General features: G+C 35.4%; 1 protein-coding gene across 4 annotated transcripts in view; it reads right to left on the reverse strand.

The window, feature by feature from the left end:
* LOC113067095 (dual specificity protein phosphatase 8-like) overlaps positions 1-15,429 on the reverse strand; it is a 45,068-nt gene that overhangs the window by 15,496 nt on the left and 14,143 nt on the right. For all 4 annotated transcript variants that reach the window (XM_026239345.1, XM_026239346.1, XM_026239348.1 and 1 more), the window contains exon 3: positions 12,569-12,707. In XM_026239345.1, coding sequence (XP_026095130.1) covers positions 12,569-12,707 — 139 coding nt within the window. The remainder of the gene's footprint in view (positions 1-12,568; positions 12,708-15,429) is intronic.

A 15,429-nucleotide genomic window follows, 5' to 3' on the forward strand; every position in this document is an offset into this window, starting at 1 on the left:
ACAGAGCCTTAGAGAGAGAGAGAGAGAGAGTGATAAAAGCAAGGTAGTATTAATGCTTGTAATTATGACAAAGCCCACAATCTTTACACAGGGGCTTCAAGCTCTGCTGAAATCCAAATTTAGCCAAGGATGGAATGGAAGGATTTTGGGCCTCCATCAGGAAATGAGTGCCGGGTTGCGTCACTTGTTTGTGTATGTGTATGTCCTGTGTTCTGCAAACTTTTCCTGGAATTCATTGCATTTTTGAAGAGCCACCAAAACCTTTGGAACTTTTGGAAGAGATTAGAACCAGGACTGTCTATTTAAAATGTTAATTTAGTACTAGAACATTACCTGAAAGAAATCACCATATGTAATCATGCTCCCTGACCAGCATATTAATTCTATAACAAGGAATTTTTCCTACCATTGGATTGACAATTCAACACCCAGCATATTTTCTTTAATGTAACAGTTTGCATCAATCTTATAATGAAGTTATGTTAAACTAACAAACCAAAGTTGTAGGACAAAAACAAGTTCCAACTAATTCAGCTGTGACTCTAGAACCAGCTAATCAGAAATCTATTTCAGTTTTAAAAAAATCAAAAGCAGGAAAATTTAATGAATAAAAAGCATATTACTTGCCACCTGCATTCACCCAGTCATTGCCCATATGGTTTATGTACGTAGTGCATACATTCACACAGCCATAACATAACCACAAGACCTAAACTTCAGCACATTAGCAACCACACAATACACAAAATATTCCAACATTTATTATCCAGTCATATGCAAAACATGCTAGGAATTAGAAATCCACTGCCCGATTTTCAAAACTGTCAAGATTAATTTAATTAAATTAATACAACATAAAAAAGAAAAAAATAATAAATAAAGCAGAAATTTCAAACTGCACAATGTTAAGTTGGTGTAATGAATAATATATGTATATATAAATATAAAATAATGTTTGAAACTTAAAAAGTTGTAATTATATTAATACATTTAAAAAAAAAAAGTTAAAACTTGTAACCATTCATTTATTTAAGTTAAGATAAAAGGCTCCCTTAATTTATTTTTAGAGCGTAGAAACCACATAATAATGGTCTAAAATGACTCTGAACACCTTAGCAACTTCATAGCAACATTCTGTGAACATCAACAAAACCCTAACATTGTGTAAGAGTTTTTCACAACAAACAACACATTTACTTAGTGATACATATTCATGTATTTACAAAGTGATATATATTGTCCCCTACAGTTCTACTCAACCTACTTTGAGCGGGATTCGCCTCTGTATCAGCTGCTAGTGTCCTTAGCTGGCCTCTGTTACACTCACCCTCCTAAACCTCACTCCTATCCGGGTCACGGCACCAATGTACTCTACTTGGTTCTCCGGTTCTCAGTCACTAGCAAGAGTGGTTAGTCTGTCAACAAGTTTACAAGTGTTACAGGCTAATTAGTAACGTACAGTGTTTTTATTAAATTCATAATAAATATAAAAGTCATTCGTATTAAAATATTTTATGGTACAGCACCCATATCTGGTACTCAAGTAAAAAGACGGATTTTTATGCAAAGTTAATAGATTACACTATTAGGCTACTTTGCCCATCACCCATTATAGATCAACCAACATAATCTATAAAGGTGCAAAATGCATTTACTATTTGAGAATCAAGATAGTTCATGATATATTTGGGGAATATTTCGATTTTTTTTATTTTTTATAAAACAGTGCTCTACTGTTTGAGCTACAAGAATTCCATAAATCATAAACTTGGCCGGCCCTGAACAAAATATTCTGCCGCTTGGAGGTTAACCAATCATACCAAGTCATTACCATAGAAGTCTTTAAGGTACAGTAGCAAAATCCACAGCCCTTTGTGGGTGGAAAAATTAAATTATGACTATAAATAAGGCTATTTTTTGGTCCCCTTTGATTCTGTATGCTAGAGTGGAAAAGTATTCCTCAATTTAATTAAGTGCACTGAACTTTTTTTTTTTTTAAGGGAAATTTGGATGGTAGGTAGATCCAAGGAAAGAAAAGTGGGTGTGGGTAAACCAAGCAAGAAAGGGATGAAAAAAGAGGGAGACAGTAGCTGAGAGAAGAGGAGAAGTAGTTCATGTCATGCTGAAAGTATTTGGCACTGGTCGGCCCGCTGACATTTCTTCATTTCTTCAGCTTGTTTCTCAGAATTGACATAACACATATAATTTGAGGTCTATGAGAACACACAGGAACTGTAGCCAAGTTTACAGCGGGCCATATGTAGGACAAATGCTACTCATTTCTTCATACCACAAAGTGGTGTATGTGTATGTCGAGGTTACAGGGTGGAGACTGAAAGGTCATCTTTTTGACCCTTGTGAATCTGTGGCGTATATATGTGTGCTGTTCAAGTAGGCGACTGGCGCCAGATGTGATGACCACAGGAGCCTAAACTAAAAATAGAGCCATGCTCTAATCAGAAAGACATACGGCTAGAGAAAGAGTTGAGTGTGTGTGTTTGTTCAAAATAACAGAGCACCAAGAACGTCCCTCGAGAGCTTACCTCATCCTTATGGCAACACTGGCTCTTTTTCAATAGAAACATTGATTCCTGTGCTGATCTGGTACGATAATGGAAACGAGTTACATAGATACACGAAGTCAAGAATGATGAAGTTTTAGATGTTAACCATCTAAAGAGATCTGAGATCTTTTTGTACATGGTGTATCTTTTTATGACTAGGAATAAAACGAAAGTTCACCCAAAAATTTTAACTCTGTCATTGTTTACTCACCCTCAAGATGATCCAAACCTGTATGAGTTTCTATCTGTTGCTGAAGATGTTTTGAAGAATGTTGGTACAGTTGACTGTTAAAACTTCCACAGATTGGAAAAAAATACTACGGAAGTCAATGGGTACCAAAAACTCTTTGGCTACCAACATTTTTCAAAATATTTTCTTTTGTGCTCAACAGAAGAAAGAAACTCGTGCAGGTTGGAAAGGAATTTTATTGTTCACATCATGCGGTCTCCTAAATAAACTTCCAAAGTAAATGTGGTGCTTGTCCGTGCAAATATCACCACCACAATGCAAGGGTGTTTTGGGTGGTTTCAAGGGTAGTGCTTTGCGGTTGCTAGGGTGTACAGTACTTGATGGCAGCTAGGTGTTTTTCTATTGGCCAAAATCAAAAACAGTCCACATTCAAGTGTATAATATCTTGGCTCGGATTCATGAAACATTCTTAAGAATTAAACTCTTCTTAAAAGTACAATTTGTAAGATATTTGCAGTAAAATATCCAAAAACCACTAGGCTAGTATTATATATTTTGGCAGCTCATTACTAACAATATTTCTAATGTTTTTAACTACTTGTAAATCATGAGAAAATTCCCATTTTAAACAGTGACACAGGGCAGTGCAGTCGCCTGTCAATGACATTAGTTACCCTTTGTTACCGCCTTTACTGATGTAGAAACCACATGACAACAGTGTCGTGGACAAATGCATAAGTAGTGTCTAGCGTCCAGCAAACCACTAGCTTGCTTCAAGCAGTTCTTATTTACTACTTCTTGCACTTTTTATGGTGGATTGTGTTACTTATTTATTGAACATAATTACTGTTTACCGTCTGCCGCTGGTTCTGTCGACAAGGACAGCTCCCGTAAACATAAGCATACGGGCCAACCAAACGACCCAAGAAGAGTTCAATTAGAAAGAGATGCTGATCTCGCTTGTGTTTTACTCGACAGGTGAGTTGTTTTGATTCGTATCTTAACAAAAACCTTATGCTATTATAATGATCAACAAGATTAGTTTACCTGTACCTGTGTCATTTTCTAAATTAAGAATAAAGTTTTTATTACTATAATTTATTTTTCTCTCTTTTTAAAAACAAAAAAGAGTAAAAAAAAAATTAGGAATTTTAATCTTTTTAAGATTTTTCTTAGATGGAACTTTTGTGAGAGTTATTAAAGTTATCTAAGAACCACCATGCAATCAAACAGAAGTCAAATACAAGTCATTTTTTAGAAAATATTTGAGAAGCTTGTAAGAAATTTTTGAGATTGGAGAAAAGAGTTTGTGAATCTGAACCAGCCCTTCTACAGTATGTGTGATTCGGGTTCTAAAGTAAGTTTATGGGATTTTTATCATGTATATCATCTGAGTCGGATTGATTAAAAAATACTGCACACCTTTCTTAGGCTGCACAATTTCGGGCATCATTCAGATTTCTTGTTTCAACATTTATATGTAATAACAAACATACAAATGTTGAGCTTTGATGCTTATATGGGAAATGAAGGTTTGCATCTGGCTTCCATAGTGCCCAATTCTGTTTGCACTTGCTTTCTCTCCAAATAAATTCCTTAAAAAAGTTTTTAACATCAACACTTCATGAACAACTGCTCAACTAATACTGCATATTTAGTTTCAGCAAAAATTATTTAAAGATTAGATCTGCAGAAAATAAAGTACTCACCCTCAGGACATCCGATATGTAGATGAGTTTGTTCCTTCATTGGAACAGAACAGGATAAACATGAATTTTGACTCTCATTTTGACGGCACCCATTCGCTGCAGAGGATCCACTGGTGATCAAGTGATAAAAAGCTAAAATTTTTCTAAATCTGTTCAAATAAAGGAACAAACTCATCTACACTGATCCAGACTAACTATTAAAAAGTAGGATCTCGTGTGCTGTCATTTTTTGTTAGTGATTTCACTGACACAACTGACATCATAGTTGGACCATTGACTGTATATTTATGTTAAAAAAAAGCAACCTAAAATATTTGCTGAATGTTCAGGCTAAAAATGATTAGCTTTTCTGTTATAATCAGGATTTACAATAGTTAAATTCAAGGAAATATAATAGGAAACATTTTTCCACAAAAGTTTGTCTGACTTTTTGCTTTGCTGCTTTAAATCATGAATGCCCTCCTGTCCTTTGCCTCAACTGGGCGAGGAAACGGCGATAAAATTGGAGCTTTGGCTGACCGAGGTGAGTCTAGAGTGTGAAAGAGAACGTAATGTTGAGGGCAGGCTTAAGGTGAAAGGATATATTGATATTGTTTTAGAGCAAATGCGTCACCACCTGTACATTACCTCAGTTTGGCGAACACACACAAACATTTCAGCAAGAAACGCCCAGTTGCATAATAAGCGAGACAAAGCTGAATTCAGCTCCAAAAGCAGCAAAATACAAAGGGGGTAGCAACAGCCGAGCTCTGGTCCTTGCCAAGCTCCAACTTTCATCTTCTAATTGAGCATAATTTGCTACTTTCTGGCGAATTCCTCCCACTTTTGCCGAGTTAACTATTGATGGTACATTTTATTCTTCCTTTTTGAGTGGAAGACGACCAATTTTAGAGCATCTGGAAGTTCGAAAATGACATTTCTGTTGATTTTCATATGGCTTTGAAAAAGTTGTACACTATTTAAAACATAATTATATTCCCATTATATATATATATATATATATATATATATATATATAAATAAAGTAATTAATTAATTAATACTTTTTTTTAATGAAATTAAAAAAGTCATGTAGTGTAACCAAGTTTTTTTTACACCTTGAATACATCTGAGTGCACACATCTTACTCATTATTTTCCAAAAAGTTTTTAAAGATATTTTTCAATGTTAAAAGTTTTAATATGGAGATCATTAATTGTTCATCCATAAATATCATCAAGTTTTGGGGAGTTGCACCACATGATATTCTGCAATATGAACTATCACTGACGACATGAAAAGTTTAAATGATCTTATATTTAAAGGCTTACTGACCTTGACAGACGTACTAAATATTTTTCATTTTGTGAACAGAAGTTTTATTAAAATACCACTTTTGACATTATAATTAATGATTATATTAACTAAGGTTATCTTTTCAAGAAGTTAATTCTTCCAGTGAGGATTTTTCATCATTATGATATATCAGGAAAGTTTTATCACCCTTAAATTCACATGTACTAATATAGGTGACCCAGTGGACTTGATGTCCTACCATGCACAGAAAAACAAAGGCAGATGGTGAGAGGCTAGAGAGATGAGTGATTGCACATCTGCAGGACACACACATTCGTTCTGCAGCAAATCCCAGTGGGTGAGGTGTGAAAGCTTGAAGTGGTGTGTGTAAATGTGTGCGCGCCATTCCAATAAGAAACACAGCGTGAGCAAGATGCCTGTGGAGCGAGATGGAAGATCATATTCAACAACAGCTCGCATAGCATTTCAGATACTGTGATCGCCAGACATTAACAGGAAACAGCATGCCAGCTCAACAGGAAACAAAGACGAACTTGATGACAGTCGACGGGGCGAACCCAAAGAGTTGGTTCAGGTGTGACAGTTTGAGCTAAACCCTGCAGGAACTGAAGCAGATGAAAAAGTAGACAAAATAAATACACTTGCGATTTGCGCCGCCTCAAATCTTTCATCCTCCATTTACATCACTACATAAACATGGTCAAGTATGCTGGCTAACTGATACATTTGCACACTAAACATATTTTAATGTTTAATACTGCTAAATTTGACTGAAAATGTATGAAATTATGGTAATGCACCAAATTAGATTAATGGTATCGTGATACCACCTTTTTTACCATCCAAGTCTAAGGTCTCCTGACCAAGATTTCACAACAGTTGCTAAAATGGAAAAGGTTCTAAACCAATTCGATTCTCCCGGATTTGAATTTGGGAGAAATTCGTGACGTCACAATTTTCCTGCACCTTCAAGAACTTTGCACAGCCGTCCTAAAGATCGGAGCAGTAGAAATGCATGGCTAAATTTTGTTTTTAAATGATGTGCCTGAGCGAATGAATGATAAAGTTTGCATTTATTCTACACCATTCACAACAGATGTTTTGTGAATTATTCTAAACAAGTTGCTGTTTTTAGACACTATCCTTTTATTGAATGATGCAGCAATGCCAAGCACTTTATCCTCAGTCAACACAGCTACGTGCATTCATTTTTAATCTTACAGTGTGTAATAAACATCAAACCAGTGTTTAACACTATTATTAAGACACAAAATGTATCATTGTTTCAGTACAGCTAATCAAATCTGTATATACCCATATCAGAAATATTTGCTTGAGTTTAATAATTGGTTTATGTTAGTTGAATATAGTTAGTTACCACTGCCATTATTAAACCTTCACACAATATGTGGTTTGTGTATCTACTGTTGTCATCTCGACAGTACCCTGTATGTAGATATATACTAATTTATATTATAATTTAAACATCCATGGAACCGTTCGAATGCACAAAAGTTTCTTTAAAGTGGTAAAGGTTCTTTAGGTCTTTCACGTTCTTCACATTAAGAAATTGTTTTTCTTATATATCTTAAATGGCTCAAAAATGCAATTCTTTGTGTCATCACTGTGAGAAAATAAACGAAACTATTTTATGTGAGTGTAGACAAACTTCTTTGAGAACCACTTATAAATCAAAAAGTGGCTCTTCAAACAAAGTGTTGACATTTCATGGAATCCTCCTCAAATATAATGAAACTAAAGAAACACTGAAAATATCACTTGCTTTCTGTTACATCACAAATTTATGGATTTTCAACGTTGGTTTGTGCATAAACAGCACTATTTTATCCAGATAGCATTCTGCTCTCTTCATTACTGGTCACTATCTTGTTCAACATAATGCTCCACACTTTCTTAAAAGATACTTTTTTATGCATACACCGAAGTTTGTGTACATTGTGTGCGATCAGCATAGTATGCACATACTGTATGTATTTTTTTTGCGCAATGTATTTATTGGCGACACTTGCTCCTCCATTTGTTCAAAAAAGAAGCATAAAAGGAAAGAGAAATAGCACAAAGACTGGGCAAGGATGAAACTTTCTAGGGCATGTGTCGATCGCCTGTGTTTGCGCACAATATCAAATGGAGTATAATTTGAAAAACTGTGCATTTGGTTGAACACATCCACTAAGGTTACAGTCATGCTGCAAGAACATTTGGCTTAAATCATTTTTCTTTTACTTATATGCAACTTGTAATTCTCATGTTTACTACCAACTTATGATGAATCGTTTGCTGTTTTGCTCAACCCTAAGACGCTTCAGTAATTCTCCGCTAACTGGATTCACTCCAAAGATTTTTTTTAAAGCTCACAAGAAACTTGTCTTATGCTTACAGTTTATTCCAGCAGGATTTGACATTAGCATGTTGCTAAGCTAACAGCACAAAAATGTCACACTAATATGGTGAAAATGTAAAATGTATTTTATAGGAGCACCTTTCCTCAACAGCGTTTTTTTTTTTAAGCTGCCATCCACCACCAGCATATTCGATCAAAAAAGCTACATTTTGGACAAAAAGCTGAGACTTTTTATTTATTTATTTATGGTCAAAAAATACGTCTGGATGGGATTCAGCTCAATGATTAAAACACAGATGCAGTAGATCACTTCCATCAACACCCCACAGCTTGCACAGTCCTAATCTACTTCTTGAGTCATCATTTCATTCTATAACATTATGCAGTTTTGATTTATATGCCGTTTATGTTTGATGATTGCGTTATTTTACATTTGTGGATGTACACGTTCACGTTTCTGATTCTTTTACATCTTAACAATATATCTAATGTGTTCATGACCTCAAGGTTAGATTATTGTAATGCTTTATTGGGTGGTTGTTCTGCACATTTAGTAAACAAACTACAGCTAGTCCAAAATGCAGCAGCAAGAGTTCTTACTAGAACCAGGAAGTATGACAATATTAGCCCGGTCCTGTCCACACTGCACTGGCGACCCTATTGAACAACCAATACATTTTTAAAATCTTGCTAATTACTTATAAAGCCCTCAGTACTTGAGCAAGCTCATATCACATTATAGTTCTTCAGTTATGCTGCATTCTCAAATCTCTGGCCAAATGATAATATCTAGGATATCAAAATCAACTGCGGGCGGCAGATCCTTTTCCTATTTGGCGCCTAAACTCTGGAACAACCTACCTAGTGTTGGTCAGGAGGCAGACACACTCTTGCAATTTAAATCTAGATTAAAGACCCATCTCTTTAACCTGGCATACATTTAACACACAATTGCTTTTCTATAATACACATCTGTTAAAGGATTGTTAGGTTGCATTAAAGGTCAACCGGAACCAGGAACACTTCCCATAAACCCCGTGTACTTGTAACATCATAAGAAAATTGGTATCTAGGCTAACATTAGTCTCAATTTCTTATTCTTATAAGTTTCATTCTTATTCTGAGCAGGGTTGGGTCCAGTTCACATTTGAACCTGTACTGTAGTGGTATCGGTACCTAAATTTCGGTGCTGGTACCTAACAATACCTTTTTTTTCAGTAATTTACTCTCTGTGTAATTATAAAAACATTTATTTAAATAATAAAAAAAAGTCTCAACAGGGCCCTACAAAATGTTACTTATTATGTAAATTCACTCGCGTGTCAATATCCACGCAAAACAAAATTTATATAATATATATGTAATTATATAATAATTTGTTCGCTGATTTGATTCATCTAAATTCTGGCCAAGATTTAGTAATAGGCCTATCGTGCACACATTTTAGTAAAACGAGAAAATTTGTTTATTTTTCCCTGCATGTGCGGGGCTCTGTATGCTTAAAGCAGGGCTTGAAAATGAGAGATCGGTTCACTCCGAGCAGAATCGGTATTTTTACCGGTTTCTGTTCATGCGTTTCTCTGTATTATTACCCTTCTAAAACCGGTTTGCGTTGAAAAAATGTTTAGTGTCATAGCGTCAAAAAAGTAAAAAGAGTATTAGCCTAAATTGTGCTTAGTCATAGCCAGCATCATCTTTTTTTTTTTGATATTGGCCAGTTGTTTTAAACAAAAAAAAAAGGTCAAAGATTTCAAGACATTAAAGCATTTTTTCAAGATATTTAAAATATTTGCTGCATGGATAAAAAAACGTTACTTGTATAAAATTGTGTTTTGAGAGGAAAAACTTTCAGAAATAATTTAGGCTAAAATAACGAAAAAAATCGAAATGTTTACAAACATTATAAACACAGGATATTTGATTACCGCCGCAACATGTATTTAACAGTATTTAGGCCCATATAAACGTCTAAACGCAAAGACGGTTTCAATTGAGCATCGCAACTTTTATATATTTCCTTCTATGTGTTCTGTTTTGATAATAAACAGACTGCGATGTCATGTCAAAGGAGCAAAAATGTTGTGTGCGCGCATGAGTTGCCAGTGCGATCACTGCATTGTTTTCCCAACTGGTCTAACATCATTCATCACTGTAAAGCCTTGGCAAAATAATAATAATGATAATAATAATAAAGAATGAAAAGAATGTTACAAGTAATAATCAATGATACTGTAAATCAGTTATGTAAATGAGAGAAGGACTCCGTAGTATGCTTGCAGCAGGTGCACAATAACTTTTCGTACATGACATCACTGCTGGTGGGAGGGGCCCCATCTCGTTCTTTGTGGGGGTCTTTAAGATGTGCGGTATGCCACTGGTCCCAACAGCGGTATCCAATCAATATTTGCAGTTGTTGAGCAATAGTAAAGCTTGCCTTAACAAACACCACTAATTAATGCATTCCACAATTCATAAAGTGTCTTACATTGATATTCAGTAGTCTATTTTTAGATGAGAAATGAGTCTATTTTAAATCAAAGGTGCTGTCTCAGCTTCAGTTATGGCGTGTAAACTTTCCATGTCACACATGTGACACATTTCTAATTTAAGCTTACCAAAAATCTCTAAATGGGATTCAAAGAGGTCTTTAAAAGCTTTAAAAGTGACAGACGCTTCAGCACAAGCTGCCACATAATCAAAGATCTGAAGAACTGGTGAAATTTCCCCCGAATACTGACTGAAAGAAATTGGAGCTTCTTTTTACTGCTGACATATTTGGATCAAGTAGCTTAGTAAGAAGTGAGAGGGGGAAAAAAGATAAGCTTTACTTAGAAAACGGCCTACTGTGAGGATTTCTACAGAACTTCGCTCAGATGGACGCTATTAACCAAAAGTAATTATCATAGGGAGTGACAAAGAAGTTGGTATTTTTGGGATTCAAAAAATTTCTTTCTTAGGGTTTCATCTCCAGATGCACATGCTTTTGGCAACCAGCAGCTTCTTAGCGCATCATGACATCATTTGATTGACAGCAGGAGATTCCTGTTGTACCTGTGCATAGCAGCTGCACAAACGGTTAGCATTACATCATTAATGTTTTCCTCAGAAGTCGTGCAGATAAGGATGGGCATTTTGACTATCTAGAATGTTTATTTATATTTATAATATTTACTATATTTAAAGTATCTATGGCTCATGGATTTTGAAAGTATTGTAATATATTCATTCTATGTAAATCATATATGAATTTGTTTATGTATTAAATATAGACAATATATTCATATATATTACTACAATATATAATATCATTTTATATTATTACAGTTTAACATTACTTAATGTCTGTGCTAAATAGACAATAGTTTTAAAAGTACATTGTTATAAATTATTTATAAAATATTTTCAATAATTACCGCGGTATCCAAGTATTTTGACTAAATATAATATAACATAATATATATTTATATATAGTTCTCAAACACAATATACATACATATACATATACATATATATATATATATATATATATATATATATATATATATATATATATATATATATATATATATATATATATATATATATAAAACAATTAAGACATTTACATGACATTCTTCTATTTATTATTATTATTATTATTAATGTTACATCAAATGGTTTAAAAAACAAAACATTAAAACACATTTTTAATAACATTCATTCATTATGCATTAATAAAAGCATTAAAAAAGGACAAAAAGTCACATTTAAAAAAAGTTACTGAAAATATTTACAAAATATATATTAAAAATAATTAAAACGTACATACAGTTTTGCTTTATATTATTATTATTATTATTATTTAATGTTACATCACAAATAATGGTTTCAAAGAAGCTAGCTTTATTAACCTAATAAAAAAACGTATTCTTTATTAATATTATGAGTGATAATTACTACTAATTGAGCGATCGATATTAATAATAAATAAAATGTAGTAAAGCATGAAATAAAGGCAAACGTAAGTTGCATTAAAAAACGTTATAGCCTTTCACAACAGTGGAAACGGAGAGATTCAAGTGAGCTTCGGTGTATTTCGTCCGTGTCTACGGCAAGGAACGATGCAAAGGAAAATCAGTTTGCAAGTACAAAGTACACATGGTACAAAACAAGTAGAGCAGCAGTTGACTGTGTGCATTCCTCAAATGTCTGTCAGTGAACAACATAAATCATCAAGGCCTCTGATTCGTTTACACGGAAAAGAAAGCAGCCAGACAAGCCAGAGTCATGAGGGAAATTAAAGAGACAGACGGAAGGAACCATGTCAAGTAAATGTGAGGGAATGACAGCAGAAAACAGACTCTGTGACGTAAGAATCGCCCTCTGCTGGTGTAAACCAGGACCGACATGCTCCCGTCTCTCTCCAGCAGATCAGAGCTCATGTTTTCTAGTGTAAGTGTGGCAGTACCTGTCAGCAGAGACACCCTGTGGAAGCTGCCCTCCAGCTTGCTCAGGAGGATGTGGACGAAGCCGTCTTTAGAAAGCTGACCGGCGTCCTTCGTGCTCTGATCGTACACCACCACCTCCTGCCTGCGGCCCAGCTCCACCTTCAGAGCACAAACACACAGGGACACATCAGTCAGATGTCACAGACACACGGCAGTGCAAACAGACTTCTGACCAGCCTCACAATATAGCAAAGCTGCTATCGTGACATATACTGTAGCAAACATATCGTACCGAAAATAAAATTTAGAAATAAATCTATCCATCCATCTATCTATCTAAAGCAGAAGAACACGTCTCTTGCACATAAAGTGGAGAATTTAGCATGTGCACCAGTGCAAGAGACCTGAATCTGAGTGTGTGTGTGTGTGTGTGTGTGTGTGTGTGTGTGTGTGTTTGCATTGCAGCGGGAGCATGAAGCTCTGTCTGTGCTATATTTGTGTGTGTGTTGCACGCGAGCCCCACTGTCTCAATGTTGTCAGGCAGTTTTTGATCACATGACCGTCAGCCAGAGCCGCTGCAGAATGACTCACTACAATACTGGAGCACTACTGGAGAAAACAGACGGAGAGGAGAGAAGGGGAGGAGGAAGTGACAGAGGATGAGGATGAGGAAAGATGGAGGGGGGGAAGAGGGATGAAAAGAAGACGAAAACACACAATATTGGAGATATACACAACTATTTGAAAATCTGAAATCTGAAGGTGCAAAAAAAAAATGATATTGAGAAAATCGCCTTTGAAGTTGTCCGAATGAAATCCTTAGCAATGCATATTATTAATGATAATATATATTTTTGATATATTTACGATAGGAAATTTACAAAACATATTCATGGAATATGATCTTTAATTAATATCCTAATGATTTTTGGAAATGAAACAAAAACCGATCATTTTGACCCACAAATTGTTGGCTGTTTCTACAAATATACCCATGCGACTTATTACTGGTTTTGTGGTCCAGGGTCACACACACACACACACACATACGTTTGTTTTTGTGATAAGTGTCTATATCCCATAGGCGTAATGGTTTTTATACTGTACAAACTGTATATTCTGTATATTCCCTACACCAACCCTACACCTAACCCTAACCCTCACAGGAAACTTTGTGCATTTTTACTTTCTCAAAAAAACTAATTCTGTATGATTTATAAGCGTTTTGAAAAATGGGGACATGGGTTACGTGCATTATCACTAATAACAATGTTTGATTTGTGAATGAATCATTCTTTTGGGCCAGATTTTGATCAATTTTAATCAATTTGAATTATTATTACTATTTATAAAAAAAAAAAAAAAACTGAATTATTCAGTTGATTCAGAGTAAAAAAAAAACATGGGTGAACATGATGACGTCAAACAATTTCTGACGAGCTGCTACTTTAAATGTTTGACCTCTTTAAACTCAGCTGGATTCTGATTGGCTCTCAATGGTTTTATCATTCATCAGCTGAAAAAAAAAAAACATCATTCTGAAAGACATTCCAATGACATCGTTCCTCTGTGATGTTATCAGTGTTGTTGTGGTGTCGACTTCACCATTCTCACAAAATTACAATGATTCCTAACACTTTATGGTCAAAGTTATCCTAGTTATCATCTTTGGTGTGAACAGACCTTTAGCCATTAAAAAACACCAGCTGACCATTACATAGTAAGAAACACCACCTTTAAATAAAAGGTCAAATCTGACTTAACCTGGCCTTTATTCTAGACAGCACTGACCTGATTTCAACTCCACATCAAAGGACTTCAGTCAGTTCTATCTACAGTATGATGATGTCATATTCCCTTTCAAGTAAAGCCGGGCTTTGGACTTCCCAACACATTACATTGATCATTTCATTTAGAATCAGCACTGCACAGCCCTTGCAAACACAGGGTGTATCTAAACGCAAGTGAGAAAGTGAGAAGGTCTACGTGTGAGAAACCAAAGGTCTGTGTGTGTTACGGTCACCTGCCAAAGGTCAGCCGTGGTGGAAGATTACCATGTTTCCCTGCCAGCCCAGCTCCACTGACTGCAAAAGTTAAATAATAGCACCTCAGTCCTGGTTTTAAGGCGCCTGGAGAACGTTTACACCAATTGCTCTACGTTTACCTTGAGCGATTACGCAAGTGAAGCGTAGCTGTCAGATCAAGTATTAAACTGAAGCTATTGATTGACAGAGGATCGTGAGAAACTAGGCCTCCCTCCTCATCGCCTTTGCCGTCTCCAGCAGGCTCCGCCCCTTCTGTACAAGGTTTTCCGCCTTAATTGGATGGAAGGCTAAATCTAGACGGTGACATCATCACCTGAGGATTATAGGCTCTCGTCAAGGCCTGCTGAAGCCTGGGCCACATTCACACCCACGATCGCGTAGTCAACCGGTTTTTACTAATAAGGCCCGACATCAATACATTTATAATGTATTCAATATTTTTTACTTTTCTGCACAAAATTGCAAAAGTGGAACTATAATAAATACAGCTGCATTAAAATACAACTGTAATACTGTTGTTGTTTTCATTCAGGTATTCAATGAGTACAGAAATGTACACTATGTGAATAGCATACAGTACATATGGCACATTCAAGAAATATTAAAAATAGTATGGTAATATGCTACTCTGAACATAGCCAGAGACACTGTCAGCAAATGCTATGGGGTTGTAATTAGGTACCCACTTAATACTAAACCAAGCCATGGAGAGGATCCGTAATAGTTGGGTGTCACCCACAAAAACGAGCGTGCCAAATAGCAACATTTTCCAAGAGCCACAGGATGGTCCCAAGGTCACTGCAGAGATCTGGAACACATGCAGATCCGTTTACATG

This window comes from Carassius auratus, chromosome 50 (genome assembly GCF_003368295.1).
Source record: "Carassius auratus strain Wakin chromosome 50, ASM336829v1, whole genome shotgun sequence".
Taxonomy (NCBI): domain Eukaryota; kingdom Metazoa; phylum Chordata; class Actinopteri; order Cypriniformes; family Cyprinidae; genus Carassius; species Carassius auratus.